General features: G+C 45.5%; 1 protein-coding gene across 3 annotated transcripts; it reads left to right on the plus strand.

The window, feature by feature from the left end:
* On the plus strand, positions 1–25,310 carry sptbn1 (spectrin, beta, non-erythrocytic 1). Of its 3 annotated transcripts, XM_044027610.1 has the most exons (37): positions 1–265; positions 4,065–4,279; positions 10,356–10,507; positions 11,262–11,435; positions 11,535–11,626; positions 11,727–11,807; positions 11,905–12,020; positions 12,195–12,307; positions 12,396–12,583; positions 12,674–12,791; positions 13,048–13,206; positions 13,285–13,587; positions 13,943–14,096; positions 14,213–15,083; positions 15,160–15,297; positions 15,383–16,139; positions 16,288–16,490; positions 16,597–16,687; positions 16,787–16,933; positions 17,860–18,123; positions 18,204–18,428; positions 18,836–18,925; positions 19,009–19,287; positions 19,368–19,475; positions 19,560–19,582; positions 19,958–20,162; positions 20,396–20,770; positions 21,154–21,398; positions 21,508–21,646; positions 22,156–22,240; positions 22,383–22,579; positions 22,658–22,764; positions 22,866–22,914; positions 23,004–23,203; positions 23,282–23,458; positions 24,141–24,183; positions 24,280–25,310. In XM_044027610.1, the coding sequence occupies exons 2-37, from the start codon at positions 4,126–4,128 to the stop codon at positions 24,496–24,498; spliced, it is 7,041 nt and encodes a 2,346-aa protein (XP_043883545.1). In that variant the 5' UTR covers positions 1–265; positions 4,065–4,125; the 3' UTR covers positions 24,499–25,310. The 3 variants fall into 3 exon arrangements, with proteins under 3 accessions (XP_043883545.1, XP_043883544.1, XP_043883546.1); XM_044027609.1 differs by lacking the exon at positions 19,560–19,582 and having other exon boundaries at positions 19,368–19,498; XM_044027611.1 differs by lacking the exons at positions 1–265; positions 4,065–4,279; positions 19,560–19,582 and adding an exon at positions 9,082–9,334 and having other exon boundaries at positions 19,368–19,498.
* Positions 25,311–27,067: the final 1,757 nt, after the last annotated feature.

The raw sequence follows: 27,067 nt of genomic DNA on the forward strand, positions 1-27,067 counted from the left end.
AGGATGAAGTGGATCAACAGAGATCTCGTCCGGGTCTTGGTGGACCAGATCGCTCTGATGCAGAGAGCTCAGAGTCAGAGGGGGAGGAGGGAGGGGGCAGTGCGGATATTTTCCCATCATCCCCTGCGGCCGCAGCAGCAGCAGCAGTAGCGGAGTCTCGGCGTCTGTCTCTCCGTCTGTGTGTTCGTCCTCTCCGGCTGTGACTCGTCTCTTCCTCCGCGCGCGCGCTCTCTCTCTCTCAGAACCTTCTGGATCTTCTGAACAGGTCAGTGTCTTCCCGCGCTTTTCCCCTCTCTTTCCTCTGTTTTCTACTCTTTCCATTGTTGCTGTGATTGGAGGGAGGAGGGGAGGAGAAGGGGGGAGACTCCCGGACAGAACTTAGCTTCATGTCGGGGGGAGAGTCGCCTGTTTCCCGCTGCTCGGGCTCTGGAGGCCCGTTCTCTCTGCTGGGCCGAGCCGAGCCCGCGGAGCCTCCGAGGCCGCGTGTCCGCTGCTCGTCTCCGCTAGAGTCTGCGGGAGGATGGAGGCGAATAACGGTGAAGAAAACAGGCGTGGCCGTGTGTGTGTGTGTGTGTGGGGCGGCCTCTCTGTTCTGCAGAGGTTCTGGAAACGTTAACGGAACAGTGATCTAATGAACAGGGCCGTAACCCAAATATCCCCACCCCTCCCCCTCCCCTCTGAAAATGGCCCCTCTCAGGTTTTAAGGAGTGAGACAAAAACAAACAAACTAAATGCTGTTTTTACATCGTAAACAAAAACATCAGAAACTCAAAGTTGTCATTGCTCGATCAGGTGATTGGTCGTTGGTATCACATGGTTTTGTTTTTTGTTGCAACATTTGAAGTTCTGGTGTCCTCGATCTTTAACGTCCTGTCTTCTTGTCTGCTAGTGTGTCTCCTTTTATGTCACGTCCTATGTGTCCTAGACTGCTCTTATGTCACGTCCTATGTCTCCTACTATGTTCCTTGTCTCCTGCTGTGTATCATTGTCTCCTCTTATGTCGCATCCTATGTCTCCTTGTCTCCTACTGTGTCTCCTTGTCTCCTCTTATGCCACTACCTGTGTCTCCTTGTCTCCTCTTATGCCACTACCTATGTCTCCTTGTCTCCTACTATGTCTCCTTGTCTCCTACTTTGTCTCCTTGTATCCTCTTACGCCACGTCCTATGTCTCCCTGTCTCCTCCCCCTCACACTGATCTACAGACATTACGTTAATGTGTGGTTGTTGTTTTTTTGTTGTCGTTTTTGTCGTTGTGTGATTCAGCAGAAACATGTTACACTGTTGTGAACTGACCTCAGATCTGTGATGAAGGGTGGGGCCAGAGAACAGGAAATGACTGTGTGTTATGATGAGTGATGGTGGGCGGGGCCAGTGGACCGGAAATGACTGGGTTAATCTAATCATCTGTCCACTCTGCTGTCCTTTCTCGTTCTCCTGCTGTCGCCTGAGCGCCGCTGCTGCCGTCCAGCATCAACACACAAGTCTCTGCTGCTCTGTGTTTATTTGTTTGTTTGTTTGTGTGACATCACTATTTGAGGAAGTCATCGTCACTTTAGGCCTAAAGCTGCAGAAAGACTGTGAGAAAGAAGAGTCTTAATTCAGAACCTCAAAGTTTGTATTTTGAACTTTCCTTCATCGTCACAGTGGAACATTGAAGGTTAATCATCGTAACCCCAGGTCTCTGAAAATAGGAAGTGATGTTGACAAATTCGTCTGCCGTGATATCACGTAGTTTAGCATAAGGGTTGGAATGACGTGACAGTGATTGTTGATCAGCGGCTCTGTTTTGATGATGTCATTGCTGCTTCCTCTGTCTCCATGGAAACATGAACATTAACCTGAACAGTTAGTGTGAATGTGCTGGGATCATGTGTTTACTCCAGGATAACATGGTATTATGATACCAGGCTGCTTTACCTATTTAAACCAACAAAACCCTTGAATCACGTTTCAGTCAGTGTGACATTCATGTGTTCACAGTTCAGTTTGCTTCATTACAAACTGAGCTGCTGCTGGAAGGAAATTAACTTAATAGAGCCTCTGAAAACATGACACAGCACAAATGTGAGTCCTCTTAAAAACACTTATGAACACAACTAAGAACGCTTTGTCATGGTTACTCTTACTGTAGGAACAGCAACGTTAGTGATTCAATGCACTTTAAAAACTGATCAATAATATTCATCTGGTTATTTTCTCTCTGTGTATTGACTGTGTGTGTGTCTAAGTGCTCTGGTGTTATTGTTACAGGAAGTAAAGATGCATTTACATGTACAATAACAGCTTTTATCTCTGTGCTAATGCTAATCTGAACATCTGCTGCTGGAGACGTGTGTTTGTGTGTGTGTGTTGGGGGGTGGAGTCGACAAATGGCTCTGACTCCTTACTCCTTCAAATACCATCAAACATTCCTCTGTGTCTGACAGCTGCTCACACACACATGCAGTCGTTACACCCACACACACACACACACAGACAGGGTGTTTAGGTTTGGGGGATCCTCCCGTGCGTGTGAATCTCAATCTGGATGAACTGCAGTTTTATTGTTTGTTGTTTTTGTAAGCGAAAATAGTTAATTTACTCTCCTGCCTGTTCATGCCAAGCTAAGCTAACAGTTTCATCTCCACCTGTTTCCTCTCCTCTGTCTGTTAATGCTAAGCTAAACTAACAGTTTCATCTCCTTGACCTGTTTATACTAGGCTAACAGTTTCATCTCCTCTACCTGTTTATACTAAGCTAACAGTTTCATCTCCTCTACCTGTTTATACTAAGCTAACAGTTTCATCTCCTCTACCTATTAAGCTATTTCATCTCCTCTACCTATTTATACTAAGCTAAGATCTTCCTCTCCTCTGCCTGTTAATGCTAAGCTAACAGTTTCCTCTCCTCTGTCTGTTAGTGCTAAACTAAGCTTACAGTTTCATCTCCTCTACCTGTTTATACTAAGCTAAAGGTTTCTTCCCCTCCACCTGTTAATGCTAAGCTAAAAGTTTCATCTCGTCTACCTGTTTATACTAAGCTAAGATCTTCCTCTCCTCTGCCTGTTAATGCTAAGCTAACACTTTCCTCTCCTCTGCCTGTTAGTGCTAAGCTAACAGTTTAATCTCCTCCACCTGTTTATACTAAGCTAAAGGTTTCTTCCCCTCCACCTGTTAATGCTAAGCTAACAGTTTCCTCTCCTCCGCCTGTTTATGCTAAGCTAACAGTTTCCTCTCCTCTACCTGTTTATGCTAAGCTAACAGTTCCCCTCTCCTCTGCCTGTTTATGCTAAGTTAGACTAACAGTTTCCTCTCCTCTGCTTGGTTATGCTAAGCTAGGCTAACATTTTTCTCTCCTCCCCCTGTTTATGCTAAGCTAACAGCTTGAACATAGTTTGTTTACACTGCTGTTCCTCTGATGCAGATTCTAACTCTGTCAATGGTGTTAGGTCTGATGGGCAGAGCCACAAACACACACACACACACACAGAATATCCACTTTCCATCATCGGCCGAGGATTCTGGGAAGTCGTGTCCATTAGTGGACGGTCCCTCAGGACGTCTGAGTGCTGTAATGGCTTCTGCAGCTGCACCGTCCAATATCACACACGCACACACACACACACACAGGTACTTCACACACTGTGTGTGTGTGTGTGTGTGTTTAGCATGGTAATGTCATGTGATGTCATATTTTTATCATTCTTTACACATTAATAATAAATGAATGAATGAATGAATGAATGAATTCTGTGGTAAATAACAGTGACTGTCTACATCAGTGTCTACACCATCACCGCCACCTGGTGGACTGGAGTGGAACATCGATTGTTGATCTCTGACGCAGGAACCCTTTAGTTGGTGGAACCTGTGAACTCCTCCCTCTGCTCCGCCCACATTCACTGTTTCATTACTGTCACTTTTCTGCTGCTAGCTTGTTATAAACCATGCTATCCCCCAGTGTAGCTATGCTACTGTCCTTTACTGACCTCTGCACTCAATAATGAATGTGGAAACTATGTTTATAGTTCGTCACTAGCATTGGCACCACTCGATGTTGACTTCCTGTTTGTTTGCTGCCACAGGTCTTGGCCTGAAGCTGCTGATGTGGGCGTGTCTGGCCTGACACAGAGGTGAAAGGTCACGATGACGACGGTGGCGGCAGATTACGACCACATGGAGCTGCAGCAGCAGTACAACATCAGCAACGACACGGTCAACAACCGCTGGGACGATGACTGGGACAACGAGAACAGCTCGGCGCGCCTCTTTGAACGTTCACGCATCAAGGCGCTCGCAGGTGAGAGACCCGTCCACCTCAGACCACCTGAGACCAGTCCACCTTAGACCTCTCCACACCAGTCCACCTTAGACCATTCCATACCAGTCCACCTGAGACCATGATAGACCCAGAACACAGTAGTCAGGGTCAGTGATCATGTGACTGGACTGTGTTGTTGTCGTACATTGGCTCTAGTCTGAGACGATGTCATCATAAATCCTGATTCTAAATGTTCAGGAGCTGAGTCTGAATCCACTCACTTTCAGTCTTGTTGTTTTCCATGACATCATAGCTCCTCCTCTGTGTGGGCGGAGTGGTGGTTTTCTACGTGATTCAAACTAGTGACATGTAAAGCAGTAGTTTTGTTGACAGAATGGTTCAGTACTTCAGTCTCTGAACGTGGTTGCGCTCATGAATCAATCAGTGACCAGCAGTCTGATGCTCAGCTGAACGATGAGGGCGGTAAACAACACAACATGACAACATGCTCGGTGGAGACAAAGACAAATCAACTCATCAAATATTAACATAATTCCGTTAATATTTGTGAAGATTTAAGAAGTTTAACCAGGTTTATTTGACCTCTGATATTCCAGGTTCATAACATTTGTTTCTGAATGAAGAGAATGATTTGTCTTTGTCCATGTTTGTTTGTCTCTCTGAGACACCGTGTGAGGCACAGTGAGACAAAAGCATCCTCTCTGTTTAATCACTAACACAAAAACAAGTTCTTCAGCTCTATTAGTATTATTAGTAGTATTATTCTATTTAGATTAGATATAAATATGATGATGAAGTGTGATTCACCACTAACCTGTGGGGGGCAGTGTTTAACATGTGTATTTTATTTGAACAAGGACACAGTGAGAGACACAGTGAGACACTAGGGCTGTAATCAAGCAAATAAATTCATGGTCTACTGAAACCCTGAAATTTCGACTCAAAATCGAATAGTCGGGGGGGCTGATATCAACTGTTGATATCAGCACAATATCAAATGTTGAGGAATATTTCGATGATTTGTCTCGTCCTCACACAGAGACACTGAACATAGGAGCTCAGCTTCATGGCTGAGACACAAATAGATTGCTGCCGTTGTTGCGGGCGAGTGTGCCTGCAGTTTAAAACGAATCAACCATTATTAGACTAAAACATTGAAATATGCCAATTCTGATTTGATCATGTACTCAAAACAGACAGAGCAACATAACAAAGACAAGTTAGCTTAGTGTTTTATATGATATGCCATGTTTGTATATGCAAATTGTTGCTGGAAAACTTTGCATTTGACTTTTTTTTTATCGCTGCCACGCCGTGACGTCTGTGACATGGATGTTAGAGGACGACTGACTGTAGCTCAACATTAAATAAAACCACCGGACGTTCTGTAGTCTTTCTGTCTCCTGTGTGTTGGGCTAATCCAAAATACTGAAAACAAGGGGCGCGTTCTCTGAAGACACGCTGTTACCTGTGGAACAGAGGTGCTCTGAAAACACTCCCATTAGCACTTGGTACATTCCTCCAGATGAAATCAAATTTACCATCGACTGTATGAAACTAACATGGCAAAAAGTTGACTTATCAGAATTTGAGTCGAACCAGAACGTATCGACTGATTAATCGACTGGGACTTTACAACTCTATGAGACACAGTGGCAGACAGTGAGAGACAACAGTGTCCTCTCTGTTTAATCACAAACACAAAACAAGTTCTTCAGCTTTGTATTATTCTATTTAGAGTGTGATTCACCACTTTAACCTGTGGGGGGCAGTGTTTAACATGTCTGTATTTTATTAGGAGAAGAACAAAGACTCTTGAGTCTTGTGAGTTAGAGCGTCTCCATCATAGACATAATATACATAGACGCCTCATAGACTGACGGCCGCCATCTTGGATGGGACTCTCGTTCGCCCCTAGTGCATTTATTTGTCACCAAACTACAATAACTCCCCGTTTTAACCCAATTTCCACACAGTTTGGTTTGTTACAAACGGCAGAGATTTAGTTATGATACAGGACTCTGTCACACATTAAAAATACGTGCTTTCATGTTGAAATACTTTTGATTATTCTCTTTAACAATGACAGACATGTGTTACACGTAGCTATAAATATTATATTTATATTTTAAAATATATATATATATTTCATTTCAATTTATTAAGGAATATTAACGTACCATTAGTGTCAACAACCAACACAAATATGTTGTCACACAGTACACACACAAATGGCGTATGCATTGAACCAAAAGCTGTCAGATAATTGCATCCAATGAAAGGTTTCCAGTGTATTTTAGCACATATGGACATAATCAAATACTTTAGGTGTGTAAAATGTTCACATTAATTGCGATTAATTAATTACAGTCATATTTAGCGTGTTATGATTTTTAATCGCATTAATCTAATTTTTAATCTCTAACTTTACTGTTTTTGTATGCGAGTTCTCGGCCCAATGAACGGGACATTTACGCTTCAAAAATGCCCCAATGGCATCATTAATAAAGGTAGTGATATGCTTTTCTGTGTAAGGAGTTAGCTTACCACAAAGCAGCTCAAGTTTAGCCTACCATGTCAATGCAAAGCACCCAGTCGCAAGTGCAGCCGCAGCTAAGACGTTAGCAATTTAGTGAGCCATAGCAAAGCTCTTCGCCCAACTAAACTGGAGGAGAACATCCCATGTATGAGCACGTCTGTGACTGACAGGCTACTTTATATGGACCATTTTTAATTTGTTTTTTCTAATTATTTGAAGTTTGACAAAAGAACACAGCGGAATGTAAATGGCTGCATCTGTTCAAGTTTATTAAAACAATAAATTACTTTATAAAAAATGTTTTTGTTATATATATATATCAATCTTTTGATCTGCTACAATAATGTTGTAATGAATTTAAATGAAAATACCTCAATTTGAGGGCTCATCTACGCAATTTTTAGGTGCGATTAAAAAAGGGATTAATTAGCTCAATTAATTACAGATCATAATTAATTAAAAACTAATTTTTTCTCTTTACAGCACTAATCACATTTATACAATACAATATCACATTTATACAACATAATATCACATTTATACAATATAATTATCACGTTTATAGAACATAATATCACATTTATACAATATAATTATTACGTTTATACAACATAATATCACATTTATATAATATAGTATCACGTTTATACTATGTAATATCATTACATTACATTACATTACATGTCATTTAGCAGACGCTTTTATCCAAAGCGACTTACAAAAGTGCATTTAAACATTTGGGTACATATAAGAGCTAGAAGTAAGTAAGAGCTTCAAGTAGAACAAACTATGAAGTGCTAGTCATAAGTGCGATGTACAAGTTTTTTTTTTTGTCGTCTTAGTCGAGGTAGAGTCGGAAGAAATATGTTTTTAGTTGGCGTCGGAAGATGTGGAGGCTTTCAGCTGTCCGGATGTTGATGGGGAGGTCGTTCCACCATTTGGGAGCAAGGACAGTGAACAGTCTCGAGTTCTGCGAGTGCCTCTGCGATCCTCTCAGTGAGGGGGCAGCGAGCCGGTTTGTCGATGCAGAGCGGAGTGGGCGGGCTGGGGTGTAGGTTTTGATCAATATCGTGTTTATACAAAATAATATCACATTTATACAATATAATTATCACGTTTATACAATACAATACCACATTTATACAATGTAATATCACATTTATACAATGTAATATCACATTTATACAATATAATATGTTTATACAATATAATTATCACGTTATACAACATAATATCACATTTATACAATATAATATCACGTTTATACAATATGCTATCACATTTGTACAATATAATGTCACGTTTATACAATATAATGTCACGTTTATACAATATAATTATTCACATTTATACAATATAATATCATGTTTATACAACATAATATCACATTTATGCTATATAATTATCACGTAGCTCCAGGTAACTCTGGTGTTAACCTAGTGTGAGGAGACCAATCCAATATGGCGGCGACACTGGACGTAGTGAAGGCGTAAGGAGGTGTCTACGTATATTATGTCCATGGTCTCCATGTCCTCCATGTGTGCAGTGGACAGAAACGCTGGAGTCATGGGAGTTGTAGTTAATCGATCAACTTAATCAGAATCACACACATACACACACGTACACGTGCGCGCACACACACACACAGGATGTTTGTGTGCTATTTCCTCTCCTTCGGTCAGGAATGTGAAGGAACAATGGAGGGAAACCCCCACCCCCTGATGACATCATTGTACAGCTGTAATGCCATTGGCTGATTTATGAATTGCCTGTTGCGTTTGAAAATACACACACACACACACAGACACACAGAGTCTCTGTAAACTGTAAAAAAATGTCCTCTTACAATAATCAGACCATGTTATTCAGATTACTTGTTAAACATTAACACATGTTCACCTGTAGAAGCCCCAAGGCTCCGCCCCCCCACTGGTGTAGTGGGCGGAGCCTGAGATTCTAAACCAGGGAGGGAAACTTGGTCAACCCTGATTTTTACATATTAACTAATTTCTTACAGTGTGTTTGCTGTGGGCGGAGCTCTGTGTGTGTGTGTGTGTGTGTGTGTGTGTGTGTGTGTGTGTGTGTGTGTGTGTGTGTGTGGCTGTGAGAGAGAGCTCAGAGAGCTGGGCAGGGCCGGACACACACATACACACATACACAGACCCTGCACTCAGTGTCACTCTGACCTCTGGACTCTTCGAGGACATTTTTCTGTCTCCGTACGTTTGTATCATCGTCTTCTCTGCGTTAAAAAACTGCCGCTGATTTTTTTTTTTTTTTGTCCTCTGCGTTTTTGACTTAACTTAGTTTAAGAATCTGATTTTTTTTTCACATTACAAAATCTCTGGAGTTTGAGTTTTCACAAGCAAAAAAAGCTGAAACTATGAGACACGTCTTCGTCTGACGGACGCACATTAGAGGACAGGTGTGTGTGTCAGGGACAGTGATGGAGGCGGAGTGGGTGGCAGACGTGGACTCAACTCAGCTGCAGGTTAACTACAATCAGCTGGAGGGTCGATTCAAACAGCTGCAAGGTAAGAGGTCACTGAGGTCAGAGGTCGCTGCTGTGATGACCGGCTGAAAGAATCATCAGTTTGTTCTTGTGTGTGTGTGTGTGTGTGTGTGAAAACTGAAACCGGGAGAAGTGGGCGGAGTTAGTGCAGAGGTCATAATGACCTGATGGTGGCGTCACAGAGTCAAGGATCCTACTTGACATCAGCATAGAGCTTTTAGTCTTCTCTCAGGGAGTTAGCTTAGCTTTAGCTGCAGTATTGTAGTGTATATGACATCAGAGCAGCTGATGATGAAGTCGTTGATCATGTGACCAGGTGGTTCGTGAACTGGAGGAGATCTGGATTAATTCCATTGACCTGAGGTCATGACCTGATATTTAGGGGCGGGACCTCATCTGGACTGGGTCTAAATGGGAAGGACTTCCCGTTTGGTCCTAGTGAGGCCGATCGTCAATACTCGTTATGTCCTGTCTGAGTGGGCGGAGCCTGGTCTGTGTGAACAGCATGATGCCCGGATTGGCTTTGCAGGATGAAGAAGGTCACTTCCTGTCTTTATGCGTCACTTCCTGTTTCCTGTGGGTCAAATGGCAAACACCAGAATAACTTCAGCTCAGGATATTGATCGATCATGAAAGATGATCAGCTGTTAGAGGTTAGTTACCATGGTGACCTGTAGCTCAGAGATAATCTACTTAATCTGAGTTTATTCAACAAACTCAGATAAACTGTTCTAAAAAAACTACAAACTCTATTCAATTTAGACTTCAGGATTAAACTAAGACTTCAGGATTAAACTCAGTGTTCAGGATTAAACTCAGAGTTCAGGTTATACATGTGATATTATGAAGTTAATATTTGAACTGTAGATTATAACCTCATGGTTCAGACTCTGATTAACATTTATTTCAACAAATTTCATGTCATTATAAAACAGTTTGAACTCCATTTTTGGAAAAAGTGACAACAGTTTGAGAATAATACAAAACTCTGTCTCTCTCTCTGTGTCTCTGTCTCTTTCTGTGTCCCTGTGTCTCTGTCTCAGATGAGCGTGAGGCGGTCCAGAAGAAGACCTTCACTAAGTGGGTAAACTCTCACTTGTCCAGAGTTTCCTGCAGAATCACTGACCTCTACATGGACCTGAGGGACGGACGGATGCTCATCAAACTGCTGGAGGTTCTGTCTGGCGAGAGACTGGTCAGTGTGTGTGTGTGTGTGTATATACACACACTATATACACACCATACACATCTACATGTATGTTCCATGTGTGTCCTCATTGACACATTAGATAGAAAATTCCAACTAAACCTTTAAACCAAAACAGGTCTTTTAATCCAAATTAAATTGCTGCTGTCACCAGATTATTGAGATTAAGTTTTTATGAAATTATTTTTCCGGTGTTTCATAATCTTTTATGAGAGAATCGCGATGCATCGGAACATCTGCGATGTCTGCTCTGATCACCACTGCGATCTACTAGTGTCACAGGCTAGTGTCAGGCAGCGTTTCCCAAAGTGTGGGTGCCCCCTGGTGGGCTGTGACGGTAAATTTTAAATTGCTGTAAAATATGTACAATAGATATTAAGAAATATTTCTAACAAACATTGACCTAAAGACTGAGCAGTATGGTGTCTGATCACAAGGTGGCAGCAGGTGTGTGAGTGTGGTTTATAAGAATATAAAAAATACAGCGGGTGTGTCCTACTTCCTGTTTTCCACTGTTGTCGTCGGCGTCAGTTTGGAGGCGGGGAGTCGCTGGCCTTGACTTCAGACGTCCTGATAAGTGTGTGTGTGTGTGCGTGTGTGTTTGTTTTCTGGTTGAACAGATGCTAGTTCACATCACTTCCTGTCTGCTGCCGTCTTATCAAACTTATAAATAGGTTATAAAAAATAGGCTGATATGTGATGATTGACAGCTGATAATGTTGTGTGTTGCATGTGTATGCAGCCAAAGCCGACCAAAGGTCGTATGCGTATCCACTGTCTGGAGAACGTGGACAAGGCTCTGCAGTTCCTGAAGGAGCAGAGGGTTCACCTGGAGAACATGGGGTCACATGACATCGTGGATGGAAACCACCGCCTGACACTGGGCCTCATCTGGACCATCATCCTCCGCTTCCAGGTCTGTGTGTCTGTGTGTGTGTGTGTGTGAGAATTAAAGGTCACACACACACAGGTGGAGGTGTGACGGTGTGTGTGTGTGTGTGTGTGTGTGTTTCAGATCCAAGACATCAGTGTGGAGACAGAAGACAACAAAGAGAAGAGATCGGCTAAAGACGCTCTGCTGCTGTGGTGTCAGATGAAGACAGCAGGGTGAGACAAACACAAACGCACGCACGCACACACGCACACACTGAGGTGTTGGTGTGTGACTGTGGTCATCATGGTAACCAGGTGTGTCCTCTATCTTCAGGTATCCCAACGTAAACATTCACAACTTCACCACCAGCTGGAGGGACGGCATGGCGTTCAACGCCCTCATCCACAAACACAGGTGACGTCCTTGTCTCTGTCGCCATGGCCACCATGATCTGAGTTAAAGTAAATAAAATGATGTTTGTTTGTTTGTTTGTTTGTTTGTTTGTGTTCAGACCTGATCTGATCGACTTTGACAAACTGAAGAAATCCAACGCTCACTACAACCTTCAGAATGCCTTCAACCTGGCAGAGCAACACCTGGGTCTCACCAAGCTGCTGGACCCAGAGGGTGAGACCTGAACCTGAACCAGAACCAGAACATGTACCACTAGTTTACATCAGGTTCACACTAGTTTACATCAGGTCATCAGGTTCACACTAGTTTACATCAGGTTCACACTAGTTTACGTCAGGTTCACACTAGTTTACACCAGGTTCACACTACTTAACGTGTGTGTTGCAGACATCAGTGTGGATCACCCTGATGAGAAGTCCGTCATCACCTACGTGGTCACTTATTACCACTACTTCTCTAAGATGAAGGCTCTGAAGGTGGAGGGCAAACGTATCGGGAAGGTGAGTGAGGACGCACAGTTACAGTTGGAGGGGGCGGGGTCAGAGTGTTACAGCGATGACAGGTGGCGTGTCTGTGTTTTCTGTGCAGGTTTTGGACAACGCCATAGAGACAGAGAAGATGATAGAGAAGTACGAGTCTCTGGCCTCAGACCTACTGGAGTGGATTGAACAGACCATCATCATCCTCAACAACAGGAAGTTCGCCAACTCTCTGCTGGGCGTCCAGCAGCAGCTGCAGGCCTTCAACACTTACCGCACTGTGGAGAAACCGCCAAAGTCAGAAACTTTAACTTCAGTTGACCTGTGACCCCTGTCTCCTCCCCTCTGTCTGTCTCTGTCTCAGCTGCAGTGTCCTTCTGTTCTCAGGTTCACAGAGAAGGGAAACCTGGAGGTTCTGCTCTTCACCATCCAGAGCAAAATGAGAGCCAACAACCAGAAGGTCTACATGCCCCGAGAGGGAAAACTCATCTCAGACATCAACAAGGTCAGAGCACCAACTTCAACCTCTTCATCCTCGTTGTTGTTAAAGTCCTGATGAAGTTCATCACACCATAAAAATCAATCATTTGGTCAAATCTTAATTATCATAAAAATGGCTTAAATCATGAAAGTAATGAAGAAAACTGTCAGCTCAGTGCTAATGTGTGTTTAGTAACAAATCTGTGAATTAACCTGAATAATCCCAGTTACTCAGATCTAAACTGTGTAAAACATTGAATCTGTCGTGTTTGTCGTGTCAGGCCTGGGAGAGACTGGAGAAGGCGGAGCATGAGCGAGAGCTGGCTCTGAGGACAGAGCTGATTCGTCAGGAGAAACTGGAACAGCTGGCCCGACGCTTCGACCGCAAGGCAGCGATGAGAGAGACGTGGCTGAGCGAAAACCAGCGTTTAGTGTCGCAGGTGAGAGGAAACACGCAGAACCACGTCTCAAACACCATCTCTGTGGATTTGTCTTCTCAACCCAAACTCTGTCTCCAGGACAACTTCGGATTCGACCTTCAGGCTGTCGAAGCCGCCACCAAGAAGCACGAGGCCATTGAGACGGACATTGCGGCGTACGAGGAGCGTGTCCAGGCCGTGGTCGCCGTGGCGAGGGAGCTGGAGGTGGAACATTATCACGACATCAAACGTGTCACTGCAAGGAAGGACAACGTGATCCGACTGTGGGAGTATCTGCTGGAGCTCCTGAAGGCCCGCAGGCTGCGGCTGGAGATGAACCTGGGGCTGCAGAGGGTCTTCCAGGAGATGCTCTACATCATGGACTGGATGGACGAGATGAAGGTAACCATGGAGACTCTGTCCGAGCCGGGAGGGGGAGGGGGAGGAGTTATAGAATGAAGGTCCATGGAGGGTTTAATCCCACGTTGTACGCATGAATCAGATGTGGAATTATCGTTAAATCCATCAATCATCATTTAGAGTTCAGGATTAAATTTAAACTTAAGGTTTACACTCAGACTTTCAGGATAAAGCTCAAGAGAGTGCAGGGTTGAGATCAGCGTTCAGGACCAACCTAACCCAAAGTAGCTAATCTAATCCATTTGGTGGACACAATAACAGTACAGACACCACTAGGTGGCAGTAATGAGTGTATGACAAACTTTATACTGAAATTAGGATCTCCTTCTCTTTCCAGATGCTGCTGTTGTCGCAGGATTACGGTAAACATCTGCTGGGTGTGGAAGATCTGCTTCAGAAACACGCGCTGGTGGAGGCCGACATCGCCATCCAGTCTGACCGAGTGAAGGCGGTCACCACCAACGCCACCAAATACTCTGGCCATGACGGCGGTGAGTAGCAGGCGTGAGACAATGATTACCAAAGAGACTGGAAATACACTTCACATTATTTCAGCTAAAAAGAGAAATTGTTCAGTGATGATGGTGATGATGTTCTTTCTCTCCAGGCTACAAACCCTGTGACCCTCAGGTCATACAGGATCGTGTGGCCCACCTGGAGTTCTGTTACCAGGAGCTGACGCAGCTGGCTGCCGACCGCCGCGCTCGCCTGGAGGAATCCCGTCGCCTCTGGAAGTTTTTCTGGGAGATGGCAGAGGAGGAAGGCTGGATCCGAGAGAAGGAGCAGATCCTGTCCTCTCTGGAACATGGTAAGGACCTGACGGGGGCGCTGCGACTCCTCAGCCAGCAGCGCGCCCTAGAGGATGAGATGAGTGGCCGCGCCGGTCACCTCCAGCACACCATCGCCGAGGGCCAATCTATGGTGGAAGCCGGTCACTTTGCAGCCGCGAAGATTCAGGAGCGAATCGACGACCTGCAGGCCCAGTGGGTGGCGCTGGAGCAGCTCGCAGCCGCGAGGAAGAAACGACTGGAGGAGGCGCTGGCCCTGCACCAGTTCACGGCAGATGCAGATGACGTCGACGCCTGGACGCTGGACGCTCTGCGCATCGTCTCCAGTGGAGAGACGGGCCACGATGAGTTCTCCACCCAGGCTCTGGTCAGGAAACACAAGGATGCGGCGGCAGAAGTGGCCAGCTACCGGTCAGCCATCGACTCGCTCCACGAGCAGGCCGCCTGCCTTCCCAAAGAGGAGGCAGAGTTAGAGGAGGTGCGCGGTCGGCTGGCTGGCATCGAGGAGCGTTACAAGGAGGTGTGTGAGCTGACGAAGCTGCGGAAACAGGCACTGCAGGATGCACTGGCACTCTACAAGATGTTCAGCGAGGCTGACGCCTGCGAGGTGTGGATCGCCGAGAAGGAGCAGTGGCTGAACAGCATGGAGATCCCTGAGAGACTGGAGGACCTGGAGGTGATCCAGCACAGGTAAGGTCCTGCTCACGTCTGTGTGTGTGACCGTACACCGCTGTTCACTGGACTCAGCTGGACTGTTTTTTAACAGGTTTGAAAGTCTGGAGCCAGAGATGAACAGCCAGGCGTCCCGTGTGGCCGTGGTGAACCAGATTGCCCGACAGCTGATGCACAATGGTCACCCGAGCGAGAAGGACATCAAGGTTCAGCAAGACAAACTCAACAACAGGTGCAAACACTGACCAGTGCTTCATTGATTGATTTAGATTTTAGAAATGAAAATATTTTAAGACAGTAATGTCTCTCCTCTCCAGATGGAGCCAGTTCCGTGACCTGGTGGACCTGAAGAAGGAGTCCTTGAACTCGGCTCTCGGTGTACAGAACTACCATCTCGACTGCAACGAGACCAAGTCCTGGATCAAAGAGAAGACCAAAGTCATTGAGTCGACACAGGAGCTGGGAAACGACCTCACCGGTGTGATGGCGCTGCAGCGGAAACTCACCGGTATGGAGCGAGACTTGGCAGCCATCGAGGACAAACTGAGTGACCTGCGGGGTGAGGCCCAGCGTCTGGCAGAGGAACATCCTGACCAGGCCAAGGCCATCACCGGTCGACTGGCTGAGATCACCTCCGTCTGGGAGGAAATGAAGAACACGCTGAAGAACCGCGAAGAGTCTCTGGGAGAGGCCAGGAAGCTGCAGCAGTTCCTGCGCGAGCTGGATGACTTCCAGTCCTGGCTGTCACGCACGCAGACCGCCATCGCCTCAGAGGATATGCCCAACACGCTGGCCGAGGCTGAGAAGCTGATGGCTCAGCATGAGGGCATCAAGAACGAGATCCAGAACTATGAGGAGGACTACCAGAAGATGAGGGACATGGGTGAGATGGTGACACAGGACCAGACGGACGCTCAGTACATGTTCCTGCGACAGCGGCTGCAGGCGCTCGACACCGGCTGGAACGAGCTCCACAAAATGTGGGAGAACCGGCAGAACCTGCTGTCACAGTCTCACGCCTACCAGCTGTTCCTGAGGGACACGAAGCAGGCCGAGGCCTTCCTCAACAACCAGGTAAACCCCGAGACTCTGACCAAGTCTGTTCGGAGTTCTCTTTGTCCTCGGAGGATAATTGTTATCAGATCAAGTGGCTCAGTTGCTCTGATGTTGTTCTTCAGAGGATGAACCCTGTAGGGTCTAATGATGGGTGTGTTTTCTCCAGGAGTACGTACTGGCTCACACTGAGATGCCTGCAACGCTGGAAGGAGCCGAGGCTGCCATCAAGAAGCAGGAGGACTTCATGACCACCATGGACGCCAATGAGGAGAAGATCAACGGTGTAGTGGAGGCTGGCCGGCGTCTGGCCAGCGACGGCAACATCAACGCTGATCGCATCCAGGAGAGAGTGGCCTCCATCGACGACAGGTCTGTGACATCATCGCTGGATTCAAGATGTTTATCAGAAACTTCACTGACTTTCCTCCAATCAGAGAGCAGGATGTGTAAAAGTGGGCGTGTTGTTGTGTTTTAGACATAAGAAGAACAGGGAGGCAGCAGTGGAGCTGATGATGAGACTGAAGGACAACAGAGATCTGCAGAAGTTCCTGCAGGACTGTCAGGAGGTCAGTCACATGACATGCCTCACATGAGGTCATCTGGCATTCAGAAGCAGATGGAAATGAAACATTTGTTAACGTGTGTGTGTGTGTGTGTGTGCGCAGTTGACTCTGTGGATCAATGAGAAGATGCTCACAGCTCAGGACCTCACGTATGACGAGGCCAGGAACCTGCACAGCAAGTGGCTGAAGCACCAGGCCTTCATGGCCGAGCTGCAGTCCAACAAAGAGTGGCTGGACAAGATCCAGAAGGTAGGAGACGCTGTCCTGACCACAGGTCTCTGTAAACCATCTACAGTGCCTTGAAAAAGTATTCATACCCCTTGAACTTTTTCACATTTTGCCACCTTACAACCACAAACTTAATGTTTTTTATTGAGATTTTATGTGATCGATCAACACAAAGTAGCACATAATTGTGAAGTGGAACAGAAATTGCACGACTTATAGTTGTCCTGTGGACAGATTCTCCCACCTGAGTTGTGGATTTCTGTAGCTCCCCCAGAGTGACCATGGGCCTCTTGGCTGCTTCTCTAAAGAGTGCTCTCCTCACTCGCTCTGTCAGTTGAGGTGGACGACCGTGTCTTGGTAGGTTTGCAGTTGTGCCATACTTTTCCATTTTTGGATGATGGATTGAACAGTGGTCCTTGAGATACTCAAAGCTTGGGATATTTTCTTATAACCCAACCCTGCATTAAACTTCTCCACAACTTTCTGGTGGTCTTCATGATGCTGTTGTTCACTAGTGATCTCTAACAAACCACTGAGGCCTTCACAGAACAGGTGTATTTATACTATGAGTAAATTACACACAGGTGGAGTCAATTTACTAATTAGGTGACTTTTGTAGGCAATTGATTGCACTGGATTGTATTTAGGGGTATCAGAGTACAAGGGGCTGAATACAAATGCACACCACACTTTTCAGATTTATATTTGTTGAACATTTTGAAAACCATATATCATTTTCGTTCCACTTCACAATTAGGTGCTACTTTTTGTTGGTCTATCATGTAAAATCTCAACTAAATACATTCAAGTTTGTGATTTCATACCCCTTGAAAAAGTTCAAGGGGTATGATACTTTTTCAAGGCACTGTAACTCAACTCTGTAGCCACAGGAACTCCTGAGCAGGAAGTGTCATCACCTGATTTGTTCTGCGCGTGTGTGTCGGCAGGACGGCACACTGCTGGTGTCAGAGAAGCCAGAGACGGAGGCGGTGGTAACGGAGAAACTGTCGGCGCTCCACACCATGTGGGAGGAGCTTGAGTCGACCACGCAGACCAAAGCTCAGTGTCTGTTTGACGCCAACAAGGCAGAGCTGTTCACGCAGAGCTGCGCCGACCTGGACAAGTGGCTCGTTGGCCTGGAGGGTCAGATCCAGTCGGACGACTACGGCAAAGACCTGACCTCCGTCAACATCCTACTCAAGAAGCAGCAGGTAAGGCTCCGCCTCCAGTGCTTGTGTTCAATTATAAACATGTATCTGAACATTTGCCTTCCTCCTCCACCCCGACAAAGATGCTGGAGAAGCAGGTGGAGGTGCGTCAGAAGGAGGTGGTGGAGCTGCAAAGCCAGGTCCAGGCTCTGGGTCAAGAGGTCAAAGACACCGACGAGGTGGACGGGCGGAGACAGGTGGTGCAGAACAAGTTCCAGGAGCTGCTGGAGCCACTGAGGCGCCGCAGGAACTTCCTGGTGGCGTCGAGAGAAGTTCACCAGTTCAACCGAGATGTGGAGGACGAGATTGTACGTAAACCTGGAACTGAGCAGACTGTGCTGTGAGCACCCCCTGCTGCTGAGACCATAAATTATAGAGATATATTTGGTTTATAAAATAAAATAAAAATGTTTATTGAAAACATAGCTGTTTCTACAACATGGATATTATATATTAGTTTCAACCAAAAAGTTTCTGAGAACATTAATGAGTAAATGGTGTAAATGATCAGCCTGATTAACCTTTCCAATCTAGCCTAGTCTAGCCTAATCTAACCTAACCTAATCTAAAGAATTAGTTCACTGACTTTTCCACTTCTTGGTTCTTAGCAGCAGGGGGCGTTCACATCAGTTTCCTCCTCAGTGAAAGTGAAAAGATGACAGTTGATGATGTCATTGGTCATGTGATGTGGTGCTGCTGTGTGTGTGTGTTACAGCTCTGGGTTCAGGAGAGGGTTCCCGTGGCTGCGTCCACTGACCACGGTAACAACCTGCAGACGGTGCAGCTGCTCATCAAGAAAAACCAGGTGAGATGGACAACGCTCCCACAGTCTATAGTTGTCCAACGGCCTGTGACCTGTGACCTCTGACCTCTGCCCTCTGCCCTCAGACCCTGCAGAGGGAAATCCAGGGACACCAGCCGCGTATCGACGACATCCTGGAGCGCAGTCAGAGCCTCCTGCAGGAGGAGTCGTCTGGTGCTGATGTCATCCGTCAGCGCCTGGCGCAGCTGCAGGAGCTGTGGCGGCAGCTGATGGAGGAGGCGGAGCTTCGTCACGGGCGGCTTCAGGAGGCTCACAAGGCTCAGCAGTACTACTTTGACGCCGCAGAGGCCGAGGCCTGGATGAGTGAGCAGGAGCTGTACATGATGTCAGAGGAGAAGGCCAAGGTGGGTGTGTCAGAGGTGGAGTCACGGCCCCGCCCCTTCTCCTTGTTCTCCTCCCTCTGATTGTATGTTGGTCGTTGCAGGACGAGCTGAGCGCTGTCACCATGTTGAAGAAACATCAGATTATGGAGCAGGCGGTGGAAGACTACGCTGAGAACGTCCACCTGCTGTCCAAGACCAGCAGAGGACTGGTGACAGACACACACCCAGAGAGGTACACACACACACACACACACACACATGTCCACCTGCTGTCCAAGACCAGCAGAGGACTGGTGACAGACACACACCCAGAGAGGTATACACACACACACACACACACACACACACACACACTGAACCTCCTTTCATCAGTTCTGATCACTGACCCTGTGTGTGTGTGTGCGCGTGTGCGGGTATTACTAATGTTGTGGGGACCTAAAACTGTTTACACAGTCACATTATGGGGACTTGTCCTCCTTGTGGGCACAAAAATCAAGTCCCCACAACGTAAATGACTACATTTTAAGGTGAAGATATGTTTTAAGGTTAGGGTTAGGCCAGTAGTAATTGTGGTTAAGGTTAGAGTAAGTCTCCAAGAAATTAATGTAAGTCAATGAAATGTCCCCTCAAGTCATGAATGTCCAACGTGTGTGTGTGTGTGTGTGTGTGTGTGTGTGTGTGTGTGTGTCAGTGAGCGTATCAGCATGCGCCAGTCTCAGGTTGATAAACTTTACGCCGGCCTGAAGGACCTGTCTGAAGAGAGGCGGGGCAAACTGGACGAGAGGCTCCGCCTCTTCCAGTTGAACCGCGAGGTTGATGACCTCGAGCAGTGGATCGCAGAGCGGGAGGTGGTGGCCGGGTCACATGAGCTGGGACAGGATTACGAACATGTGACGGTACGACACTTACTACAGGAAGTAACAGCTATTACAGGAAGTTACATCTCTTTTGAGATGTTATGTCTCTTCTTTGCATAGAAGGAAAGTAATAAAAGAAATAAAATACAGGAAGTGTAACTGGAAGTAACAACCGCTTCGGGAAGTAAAACAGGAAGTATTAATATTTCGAACCACGGCGTGTCGTCGTCCATGATTTCCATCTCACTGACCTCTGACCTCTCTGTCCTTAGATGTTGCAAGAGCGTTTCCGTGAATTCGCCCGCGACACAGGAAACATTGGGCAGGAGCGCGTGGACGGCGTGAACCGTCTGGCCGACGAGCTGATCAACACGGGACACGGTGACGCCGCCACGGTGGCAGAGTGGAAGGACGGTCTGAACGAGGCGTGGGCCGACCTGCTGGAGCTCATCGACACCAGGACGCAGATCCTTGCCGCCTCCTTCGAGCTCCACAAGTTCTACCACGACGCCAAGGAAATCCTGGGACGCATTGTGGACAAGCAGAAGAAACTCCCGGAGGACGTCGGTCGAGACCAGAACACGGTGGAGACCCTGCAGAGGATGCATACCACCTTCGAACACGACATCCAGGCCCTGGGAACCCAGGTCTGATGGAGTCTAGACTTTACAGGGAAGGAGGGAGGGATGTTGACCTTTGAGGTCTTTGTTAATCCTGGGTTTGAAGGTTCAGGTCTTCAGTGTGACTGAGTGCCTGTTGCTCCACCAGTGGCCAGTAGGGGGCAGCAAAGTGGACTAGATTGTGGTCTGAATAAAAAAAGGTTTCATATAAAAAGATTTGAATTTACCACAGGAATAGCATTCCTGTGGTAAATGTTAAGGTATTAGCCACCTTCAGTTCAGTTGCTGATTCTTTCCTCCGTTGTTTCATGTCGGTCCAACAGTGCCCTCTGCTGTCTTTCTTTGGTCTTTGAGTTAGCAGATTCAGGTTCTTGTACGTTCTAATGTGCTCTTTGACCCCCGTGTGGCAGGTACGGCAGCTGCAGGAGGACGCCGTGCGTCTCCAGTCGGCGTACGCCGGCGACAAAGCAGACGACATCCAGCGGCGGGAGAGCGAGGTGCTGGAGGCTTGGCGAGGTCTGCTGGAGGCGTGTGACGGGCGCCGGCTCCGCCTCCTGGACACCAGCGATAAATTCCGATTCTTCAGCATGGTCCGAGACCTGATGCTGTGGATGGACGACGTGATCCGACTCATCGAGGCTCAGGAGAAACCCAGGTAAGGAGAGTCCGCTGCTGCACGTGAACAGCAGGGGGCAGTAAATAGTCTGACCAATCAGGTGAGCGTGTGTAATTATTGGTGTGTGACGCTGACTTCCTGTGTGCAGGGATGTTTCATCAGTGGAGCTGCTGATGAACAACCATCAGGGCATCAAAGCAGAGATTGACGCTCGTAACGACAGCTTCACCGCCTGCATAGAGCTGGGGAAGGCGCTGCTTGCCAGGAAACACTTTGCTTCTGAGGCGGTGAGTGATGTCACATGATGGAGAACATGTGAAGAATATGTGAAGAAGACATGGTCAACATGTGAAGAAGACATGGTCAACATGTGAAGAACATGTGAAGAAGACATGGAGAACACGTGAAGAACACATGGAGAACATGTGAAGAAGACATGGAGGACACATGAAGAACATGTAAAGAAGACATGGAGAACACATGAAGAACATATGAAGAAGACATGGAGGACACATGAAGAACATGTAAAGAAGACATGGAGAACACATGAAGAACATATGAAGAAGACATGGAGAACACGTGAAGAACATGTAAAGAAGACATGGAGAACATGTGAAGAACATATGAAGAAGACATGGAGAACACGTGATTTTTCTTTGCCATGTTTTTTTAAATGCTTTTATTGTGAAAATCTGACACTGAGTCACAATGTCACAGAGACTAAATCAGATTAACACATAACCCAACACTAATCTCATGTTCACTGTAATCTCTGTGTGTGTGTGTGTGTCGCCAGATCAAAGAGAAGTTGCTGCAGTTGACAGACAAGAGGAAAGAGATGATTGACAAGTGGGAGGATCGATGGGAGTGGCTCAGACTCAGTAAGACTCCACCTTCATCTATGATAGCACACATGACTCTTCCTCATGTTTCTTAAAGTTGACCTGAATTGAGGTCAAAGGTCAGACAGTGGGTGACCTGAACAGCGTCAGATTCTCTAAACTCCTCCGCTCTCCTCCACAGTCCTGGAGGTGCATCAGTTCTCGCGGGACGCGGGTGTGGCGGAGGCGTGGCTTCTGGGTCAGGAGCCGTACCTGTCAAGCAGAGAGATGGGTCAGAGCGTGGACGAGGTGGAGAAGCTCATCAAACGCCACGAAGCCTTCGAGAAGTCGGCCGCCACCTGGGAGGAGCGATTCTCTGCCCTGGAGAGGCTTACCACAGTAAGTAGGGAGCGGGGTTTGGTCACGTGAGTGACTCCACTGAGGCTTCAGCCAATCACAGGCGTGTGTGTGTTTCAGATGGAGCTGTTGGAGGTGCGCCGGCAGCAGGAGGAGGAGGAGCGACGGAGGAAGCCACCATCACCAGAGCCGGCACCGACTCAGCAAGAAGAGCCTCAGCTGCACAGGTGAGAGTTCAGGGGGAAGTGGGCGGAGCTATGTTGTGATTGACGGTTTCTAACTCTGTGTGTGTGTGTGTGTGTGTGTGTGTGCGCGTGCGTGTGTGCAGCGGCGCGACAACTCAGAATGGGCTGGTGTCGGATCAGGACTCTCCTCCGGTTAGTCACCGTCATATGGATGAGCTGCAGATTTTTGTTATTGTTTGATTAGTTATTGATTATTAACATCTGTCGCGTCGTGCGTACAGGACGCCGTAGACGACCTGGTGAACGGCGTGGCCGAGCGAAGCTCCAAGGAAGCGAGTCCGACGCCGTCGCCAACGTCCGGCAGGAAGAGCAAGACAAGCCAGTCGTCCACGCTGCCGGCCAAGACGCCGCCGTCACAGCTGGAGGGACTCCTGTACCGCAAACACGAGTGGGAGGGGCATAACAAGAAGGCGTCCAACAGGTGAGCGCCGAGGTCCTCCGACACGCATCCTCTCTACTTCCTGTTTCTCGTGTAACCTCACTGCTCTGTGATTGACAGGTCGTGGCACAACGTGTACTGCGTCATCAACAACAACCAGGAGGTGGCGTTCTACAAGGACAGCAAGGCGGCGGCTCAAGGCTCCGCCTACCACAATGAGACGCCCGTCAGCCTGAAGGAAGCCACGTGTGACGTGGCGTCAGAATACAAGAAGAAGAAACACGTGTTCAAGCTCAAGTACGTTTGTCACTCAATCTGTAACCAGACTACATTATGATCTGATTAACCAGTCTACATTCTAATCTGATTAACCAGTCTACATTCTAATCTGATTAGCCGGACTACATTATAATTTGATTAACCAGACTACATTATAATCTGATTAACCAGTCTACATTATAATTTGATTAACCAGACTACATTATAATCTGATTAGCCAGACTACATTATAATCTGACTAACCAGATTTCATTATAATCTGTAATCTGTATAACCTTAACCAGACTTCAAAGGGATTCTCAATTTAAAATGTCAACTAACTCATCTGTAATCAGATTAATTCATAATAAATTAAACTTTAATTAGATTAAATTATGGTCAGATTTAGAGCTGAAATTATCGATTATAAATCGATTACTAAATGAATTGACAACTATTTTGATAATCGATTTCATGATTAAAACAAGATTTATGATTGTTTAAGCTTCTTAAATGTGAGTGTTTTCTTCATTTGAGAACATCATCATTTTCAGGTTTGACGAACACTGATCAGAATAATCAGAATAAACTATCGTGGACCAAACTGGAAACATTTTAATCAGATTAAAATATGACAAACTAATTAGACTAAACAAACTAATGAAAGTATAGAACTGTAAATAAATCAGATTAGAGAAATCAGATTGTCTTGTGTTTTCAGGGCGATTGATGGCAACGAGTATTTGTTTCAAGCCAAAGACGAAGTGAGTTTTGTTTTTTTCTTTTCCCCAAAAATATTTTTTGTTGTTGGTTAAATTGCGAACTTTTAAAAACCTGTGTCACTGTGTTGCCCCCTTCAGGAGGAGATGAGCACCTGGATTCAGGCTGTCCTGAACGCCGGCACAGACGACCGCTCCAGTGTCCAGGGCGGCGACCCCGGCACGCCGGTGTCTGGGCGCGCTCAGACACTGCCGGCCGCTGTCACACTCGCCACCGAGTCGAGTCCCGGGAAACGAGAGAAGGATAAAGAGAAGGAGAAGGAGAAACGCTTCAGTCTGTTCAGCAAGAAGAAACAGTAGAAGAAGAAGAAAATCCGCCGTCTCCACCGCGTCACTAACCTTTATTTTCTGAAACTGGAATCAGACGTTTTGCCGCACGCCACAGTCGCCACCCACCGCTAACAATCGCACTGTTCGAAAAACAATCAGACCTAATGATGACATCATCAGTGATGACATCGTAACATCATCAGTGATGACATCTTCCCCAAACATCTCCAAAATGCGAGGTCTACTTTTTTCTCCTTTGATTTTTCTCTGTGTGGTTGTTTGCTTCACCGCGGTGATGACATCACTGCGATGATGTCATTGCGGTAACGTCATAGGGACCACGTTTTTGGTTTATGTTTGTTTGTGAAAAGTTCGTTTTTTTTCTGGACCAAGAGCTTTTTTTTCTCGTTTTTTATTTTTTAGTCTCGTCTTCTGCCACCACGCCACCATTTCCTGTGTCTTACCAACAGCCATCGGCTGTAAGCAGGTGTGTGATGTAATCACTTGCATGCTGTGTCACCTGAAACTTTGTTTTTTTTTACTTCCTGTTTGGTTCTAATGCTGATGATGTAACATAACACTAAAGCTTTGATGTTGATGGTAAAGTGCAGAAAGGGGACGGGGCCACTGTGGAGAAAAGGAGGGTTGCTTGCTTGTCGCTCTGTCACTGTTCCTCTCTCTCGTACTGAACATGTATGGAAGTTAGCGCCACCTATAGGAATGAGACGAATATTTAAACAGACGTTAGAACATTAAGCTTCTCTCATGTATGAACCTGTAGTCTCTCTCTCTCTCTCTCTCTCTCACTCTCTCTGTGATGTCATTAAAGCTTTTAAACTTTACACTCAGCGGTTTGACCTCTCATCTTTGACCTTCAGTGACCTTTGACCACATTTTACTTCACTGTGTCTTTGTATGAAAACAAAAAATTTGTTCGTGAAACCACCAGGTGTCATTGATCATTGCAAAATCATTGATCATAACACGATCATGACATGATCATTGGTCATCGCACAATCATTGATCATTACACGATTATTGATCGTTACACAATCATTGATCATTGCACGATTATTGATCGTTACACAATCATTGATCATTATACAGTCATTGATCGTTACAGTCATTGATCATCACACAATCATTGATCGTTATATGATCATTGATCATTACACGATCATGACAATCATTGATCATTATACAATCATTGATTGTTACAATAATTGTTCATCACACAATCATTGATCGTTATACGATCATTGATCATTACACGATCATGACACAATCATTGATCATTACACGATCATTGATCATTACACGATCATGATTGATCATTATACAATCATTGATCGTTACAATCATTGATCATCATTGATCATTACAAGATCGTTACACAATCATTGATCACTATACAATCATTGATTGTTACAATAATTGTTCATCACACAATCATTGATCGTTATACGATCATTGATTATGACACAATCATTGATGATTACACAATCATTGATGATTACACGATTATTGATCATTATACAATCATTGATTGTTACAATAATTGTTCATCACACAATCATTGATCATCACACGATCATTGATCATTATACAATCATTGATCATTATACAATCATTGATCGCTACAATCATTGATCATTACAAGATCGTTACACAATCATTGATCATTACACGATCGTTACACAATCATTCGTTACAATCATTGATCATCACACGATCATTGATTGTTATACAATCATTGATCATGACACAATCATTGATCATTACACAATCATTGATCATTGCACGATCGTTGATCATTACACAATCATTGATCATTACACGATCATTGATCATTACACGATCATGACATGATCATTGATCATTATACGATCATTGATCGTTACAGTCATTGATCATCACACAATCATTATCACAATCATCATTACACAATCATGACACAAGCATTGATCATTACACGATCATGACACAATCATTGATCATTATACAATCACTGATCGTTACAATCATTGATCATTACACGATCGTGACACAGTCATTGATCATTACACGATCGTAACACAATCATTGATCATTACACGATTGTTACACAATCATTGATCATTATACAATCATTGATCATCACACGATCATTGATCATTATCACACAACCAGCTGAGCCACACAGAAGAAACTAAAGGACAACAAACAGAACACTTTATAAAAAGAATAATAATAATAATTGTAACATGTTAAACTGAGCTGAGAGGAAATTAATGTCAATCTGATGCTTATGCTAACATGATATTTTAGCTAAAAGGCGTTAAAAGTAATAGAATACTCAGTACTCAGTTAAAGTGTTAACGTACAATCTATCATCATCTTTTTTTAGTCGTAAATTTATTTTAAATAAGAGCTAACTAGGCTAATTATCCTCTTCACTTTCCCAGTTCAAAGGTCAATAAAGTGTATTTATTTATCAAAGTGAAAATTACTGAACGCTGATTTTACATTTCCAAACCGGAAGCGGTTTGTCAAACAGGAAGTTGTATATATACATTTTTTCAATTGTATGCTGACTCCACCTCCCATCATGCACCGCGGC

The sequence above is a fragment of the Solea senegalensis genome, linkage group LG6 (genome assembly GCF_019176455.1).
Source record: "Solea senegalensis isolate Sse05_10M linkage group LG6, IFAPA_SoseM_1, whole genome shotgun sequence".
Classification (NCBI taxonomy): Eukaryota; Metazoa; Chordata; class Actinopteri; order Pleuronectiformes; family Soleidae; genus Solea; species Solea senegalensis.

Excerpts from the sequence above, each read along its gene's own strand:
- sptbn1 (XM_044027609.1), top strand. The coding sequence starts at position 4,126 with ATGACGACGGTGGCGGCAGATTACGACCACATGGAGCTGCAGCAGCAG. Across the intron at positions 12,584-12,673 it reads ACTGTGGAGAAACCGCCAAA|GTTCACAGAGAAGGGAAACC; the intron begins GTCAGAAACTTT and ends TTCTGTTCTCAG. Across the intron at positions 18,429-18,835 it reads GAGATGTGGAGGACGAGATT|CTCTGGGTTCAGGAGAGGGT; the intron begins GTACGTAAACCT and ends TGTGTGTTACAG.